The sequence below is a fragment of the Cricetulus griseus genome, chromosome X (genome assembly GCF_003668045.3).
Source record: "Cricetulus griseus strain 17A/GY chromosome X, alternate assembly CriGri-PICRH-1.0, whole genome shotgun sequence".
NCBI lineage: Eukaryota > Metazoa > Chordata > Mammalia > Rodentia > Cricetidae > Cricetulus > Cricetulus griseus.
In genome coordinates this window covers 54076414-54082591 of record NC_048604.1, presented here as the reverse complement: position 1 = coordinate 54082591, position 6178 = coordinate 54076414, and the positions used below count along the sequence as shown (strand labels likewise).

General features: G+C 34.3%; 1 protein-coding gene across 6 annotated transcripts in view; it reads left to right on the top strand.

The window, feature by feature from the left end:
- The first annotated feature begins 1341 nt into the window (after positions 1–1341).
- Positions 1342–6178, top strand: part of LOC100754537 (protocadherin-11 X-linked) — a 474898-nt gene continuing 470061 nt past the window's right edge. For all 6 annotated transcript variants that reach the window (XM_035450272.1, XM_035450271.1, XM_035450270.1 and 3 more), the window contains exon 1: positions 1342–1881. In XM_035450272.1, the coding sequence (XP_035306163.1) occupies positions 1342–1881 (540 nt within the window). The remainder of the gene's footprint in view (positions 1882–6178) is intronic.

Sequence of the window (6178 nt, the reverse complement as noted above, 5' to 3'; positions counted from 1 at the left end):
TCACACACACACACACACATTTAATAATTAACAACACTAAAAATTAGAGAATTGAGATGATTGCAATGTTTCCACAAGGAAGAAATTGCTAGGGATTCACATTTTTGATATATTTGTTTATTTTTACTTTCTGTGTATGAATGTTTTGTCTGCACTAGGTAATTGTAGTGTCCTCAAGAGAGGATTTCAGAACCTTTGGAACTGGATTTACACATAGTTGTGAGCTGTTGTGTGAATGCTAAGATCAAACCCCAGGTACTCTCCAAGAACAAGAATAGGTTAAGTGCTCTTACAAAAACCAACACACCTGAATTGGACAAAACAACACAACAGAAGGAAAAGAGAACAAGAGAGGGCACAAGAAACAGAGACTCACTAGTTTGTACACTTCAGGGTCCCAAAAAGACACTGTGCAAGCCCTGTGCATGCTGCCTCAGTTTCCATGAGTTCCTAGGTTCTTTGGTCATGTTGATTCGGAGGGCCTTGTTTCCTTGGTGTGCTCTATCCTGTCTGGCACTTACACTCTTTCTGTCCATTTTTCTTTTAATCTTAGAAGACTTTTTCTTTGAATTCGCTTGAGCAAGTCCTTCATGGAGCAATATAGTTTGCCTGCTTTCATATGGACAGTTGTACTTTTTTTTTTTGTTTTTTTTTTTTTTTTGTTTTTCGAGACAGGGTTTCACTGTGGCTTTGGAGGCTGTCCTGGAACTAGCTCTTGTAGACCAGGCTGGTCTCGAACTCACAGAGATCCGCCTGCCTCTGCCTCCCAAGTGCTGGGATTAAAGGCATGCGCCAGCAATGCCCGGCTCCAGTTGTACATTTTTATTCACAGAAATAAAATTATGTAATATTATATTGAATGCTTACTGACAGTAAAATATTTGTGTTTGAAATTCTCAGTACAACAAAAATAGTATTTTTTGTGATTGTAGCAAATACTCCTTTATTTTTCCATAAGTTTTGAATTAAATATTTAAATTACTTGTATTTCTTTTAAATATTTTCATATATTAAAATATATACACATCTTCAATAGTGGACACTGTTCTTAACAACCCAACTCACTTAACTACTATAGGTAATGCTTCATTTATTGTCTTACTATAGAAATGTGTAATAGTTGATTCAAAGCAAGTTTGTCATTTAAATTTCACTACTAATGCTAATATTTCATTTAACAATTTTAATTTAGAACATTTAATTAACATGGTCATTTATGGTTGGCTTGCTAATAATTTCTTTTTCCCTCTCCCTTTTTTCTCCTTCCCTGGTTTTTTTTTTTTTTTTTGTCAGTACACCGTGTGCTGAAAAAAAACCGTCCCCAACAGTCGCCAAATTGGTATGGACTTGTTTTTCGGGACGTATATTTTTGCGGTCCTGTTAGCATGCGTCGTCTTCCAGTCTGGCGCCCAGGAGAAGAATTATACGGTCCGAGAAGAAATGCCAGAGAACGTCCTGATAGGAGACTTGTTGAGAGACCTCAACTTGTCGTTTATTCCCGACAAGTCCTTAACCATGCCTATGCAGTTCAAATTGGTTTACAAAACCGGGGATGTACCACTGATTCGGATTGAAGAAGGCACCGGTGAGATCTTCACTACTGGAGCTCGCATAGATCGTGAGAAATTATGTGCTGGAGTCGTGTTGGATGCCCGTTGCTTTTACGAAGTGGAGGTTGCTGTTTTGCCGGATGAAATTTTTAGACTGGTTAAGATACGCTTTCTGATAGAAGATATAAATGATAATGCACCGTTATTCCCGGCAACTGTCATCAACATATCAATTCCAGAGAATTCGGCTATCAACTCTCGGTATAATATTCCGGCAGCCTTTGATCCTGACACCGGAATAAATGGAGTCCAAAACTACAAATTAATTAAGGTGAGTTTAAAAAAAATGTTTTGTTAACGATATTAACTTCCTTGTATAATATACGATGTTTTTGTTCTTATGAGTAAACTATAATTTTAATTTTCAATGTTTTTGTAAAGCAAACTAGAGAAAACTCATTAATGTGCATTTTTCAATCACATTGTTTTTGAAAACCTGCTCTGTGTGTATACACACATGTGGGTTTACATTAACAAATATAGGTCATAGACAAGGAGCTCAGCTATGCTATTTATAAATCAATAGACTACTTGGTATCTGACTTTGAATCTCTCTAGGCATTGCTCTGTCATAAACTTCACCTAAACACACAATTTTAAATTTTAAGAATGACTAGATAAGAAAATTAATTTTTGAATCATTATATTCGACAAAAAGCTTAATCTTATCACATTAAAATGTCAAAAATCAGTTGCAGAGAGGGAGGAGTGATGAGCAAAGGGGTCAAGACCAGGCTGGAGAAACCCAAAGAAACAGCTGACCTGAACAAGGGGGGTGCCCAAGGACCCCAGACTGATAGCTGGGAAACCAGCATAGGACTGCTCCAGACCCCCTGAAGGAGGATGTCAGTTTGGAAGTGTAGGCAATCTGTGGGGCCTCTGGTAGTAGATGAGTATTTACTCCAGCACACAAATGAACTTTGGGAGCCCTCTCCAAATAGAGGGATATTCTTTCAGGTTAGATACACTGGGCAATGTCTAGGCCCTGCTCCAAATGATGCAACAGACTTTCAAGATCCCCCATGTAAGGACTCACCCTCCTGGGGAGCAGAAAGGGGTTGGGATAGGGGGTCAGTGGGCGGCAGGGGAGGAGGGGAGGGACAGGGAACTGAGATTGACATGTAAAAGAAGTTTGTTTCTAATTTAAATAAAAAAGGAAAGAAGAAAATCATCCCAGAAAACAACGTCAAATTCATGAAAGGTCAATAGGATATTGTTCTGGAGGATTCCATGCATTATATAATAAAGTATGATAATAAATATGCACAATATCTGATCCTAACTCCTTCCATATCCCCCCATGGTCTCCATCTACAAGTCTTCTATTACTAGCATTTCTGAATGGATTTGGATTATTGATAAAACTTTTCATCATGATTTCAAGTAAGGCCTAGATCACCAATCATCGTCAGAATCCTCAAAGAGAAAAAAACATTAGCTAGTGTTCTTTTAGTTTTACATATTTTTGTTTTTCTGAATTATTTGAAAACTTGAAAGTTATTTCCTCTCATTAAAAGGTAAGTTGTTTTTTTTTTTGTTGTTTTATTTTTCTTTGTCAAAATGTTTTAGTAAGTCCGAAGAATTTAGTTTGGCTTCATTCAAGTCTTGAGGAAATCATGAATGAAATATTGTATGTTATTTGATTATTTACAGAGAGGTCTCATATACCAAGTGCATTGGTAATATTTTGTAGTTACTGGGAAATTTTGCAGAAAAGTAGAAAGGTTAGGTATTGGTATGCAAAATAATAAAATGTACTTGGTGGTCTTCAGATATTGAACATATTTGTAGATATTATATTGATGGAATATAATTTTTCAAAATATATGTTTTTAGATTATGCACTACAAAATTATACCTGACATTATGACTCCTGTAGTAAAGTACTGAAAGAACACATTCATATTTCATTCTTATGACTATAAACTGTAGGTCTTCACCCAGGGGATGTGTAATATGGGAAAATTGCTGAATTGACCATGTTATTTTCTGAAGAGGCATATCTTTTAAAAAGAAATTGAAAACGATAGTCTTCTTGAGTGAACTTAAATGAATACAGATATCTGAGTGTATAGATTAATCCTAAAAAGCATGATTAATTTGAAGTAGTGATATAAAACAGAGAGTTTGGAGATTTGTACATAATCATTTTAGATTACGTCTCTGCAAGATGTTTGCTTTTCTAGTGAATTGGAAAAAATACAAAGAAGATATTTTTTCACCTGTCAGCCCATTTCTTAACAAATATTCTACCTCCTGTCTTGTCTTTTAAAAAAATAATATATGAATAGTTCTGTAATTATTCAAAGGGATGAATTCTTAATAAAAAGCACTAAGCACAGGGTACAGAGGGATTCTAGAGATTTAATCAAATATTTGACTACTTAAAAATGTGAAACTCAATTCTTTAAATTGTAAAGCTGTATAACAGAATTGACTCTCTGAAGAAAACCTTTCCAATAATACTTCCTCAATGACTAATGTTCTCAGACATTGATAAGCAAACATGTAGCTCTTAAGTATATGTTACTTGAGTACCTGAACGAAGTAACTTAATCATGTTTTTGTGCATGCTGTCTCATGTATTGCATTTTTAGCTATTTTTTCCTTTTATAATTTAAGTTAGAAACAAGCCTGCCACCTACCGACCCCCTATCCCATCCCCTTTCTTATTTAAGAATTCTATGTATGTATGTATGTATATATGGATGTATGTAATATCTTTTTATTATATTCTCACACTCACTTCCTTCCAACTCTTTATGTATCTCTATCACTTTTCACTACACACTTAATGTGCTTTTTTAAAATCCACTGAATCTGTTTAATGCTGCCATGATCCTCTAATTTATTATCAATGTTAACAGCCGTATCATTAAATGACTACAACACTGTAAATCAGATCCTTAACACACAGAATTTATTTAGGAAATAAGACAACTAAAATTAAAATTAAAATGTGGTGTTAGAAAACTGAAACCAGACAATAAGAATATTTTGGGTCTCTTCACTGGGCATTCTGAAAAACGTCAATTTTAAAATGCTAGACTTCGCCGGGCGTTGGTGGCGCACGCCTTTAATCCCAGCACTTGGAAGGCAGAGGCAGGTGGATCTCTGTGAGTTTGAGACCAGCCTGGTCTACAAGAGCTAGTTCTAGGACAGCCTCCAAAGCCACATAGAAACCCTGTCTCAAAAAACAAAATAAAAATAAAAATAAAAATAAAAAAATAAAATGCTAGACTTCATTTAAGGAATATGTTTGCAATCTCTACCATAGGAACAATTTGTACAGTTTAATTATATATCTTGAAAACTGATTAACAAAATAACATTTTACTTTCTTAAAAATTGTCATGAAATAGTAAATAACTCTCACTTTACAATTTTCAATAACTTGTAGAAATGAAGCATATAACGTGTTCTGCTTTAAAATAGGATACAACTAAATAACTATATATTGTACCTAAAGTACCTGGGAATTTGTAGAAGATCATGAACAAATACTGTTCGAAGTGCTTGTTAAAAATAATGAGAATGGAATAAAAGTATTGCCCTGGGCACAAAAATGCAGTGACATGGGTGACATTAACAGAATGCATGTTGACTTGCAAAAAAAATGTCCTGTCAGGAAAGTGGCATGTATTCTGTGAGAGAGGTAGGTTAAAAACCATACACACAAACAATAAAAAAACATGGTTTGATTCATGACAAACTTTAGTAAATTTTACTGTTTGAATGTAAGTAGGATAACAATCATAATTTTATAAAAGGCTTGCTGTCTTACAACATAGGTTGATATTTAATGATTGCTACTCTGATCAACTCTTACTGAAGACCAGAATATCAAAATTGGAGTTGATTATAACTAGAGTGGTATAAAATGTATATGTAAATGTCAAATAATGGAAAATACAGGAAAAATTCTAGGGAAATTAGGTCAGTTTACAGTTTCAAATTAACTGAAATTTAAAGTAATGGAAGAGGATATTTATTAACTATATAAATATTGTATAGAATAAAAAAATAGCACAGCACAGAATAGTAGTAAAACTTCATTTAGTATATAAATGTTTTAGTAAAGTTTGGGTTCATATTATCCTGTGATTTTATGTATACACTGTCATAAACAAGGAAATTATTACTATTTCATTTGCATGATACTTAGAAAAATGTGTCTTAGAATGGTAATGCGTTAGGCTTTTATCATAGAACTTGTAAGTATTATGATTGGGAACTGAAGTATTCTTGTTTTTGACACTTAAATTTGATTAACAGACTGACAGACAATCTTGAGATACCAGGTCATAATTTAATGCCACAAGAATGAAAGGAGAAATAATGGAGAGAATGGTCAAAGAAAGCATGAAGTAATATACTTGATAAAATATATTTTTATTTAAATTAGAAACAAGCTTCTTTAACATGTCAATCTCAGTTCTCTCTCCCTCCCCTCCTCCCCTGCCTCCCACTGACCCCCTATCCCAAATCCTTTCTGTTTCACATGGAGGGTGAGGCCTTCCATTGGGAATCTTCAAAGTCTGTCACATCATTTGGAGCAGGGCCTAGGC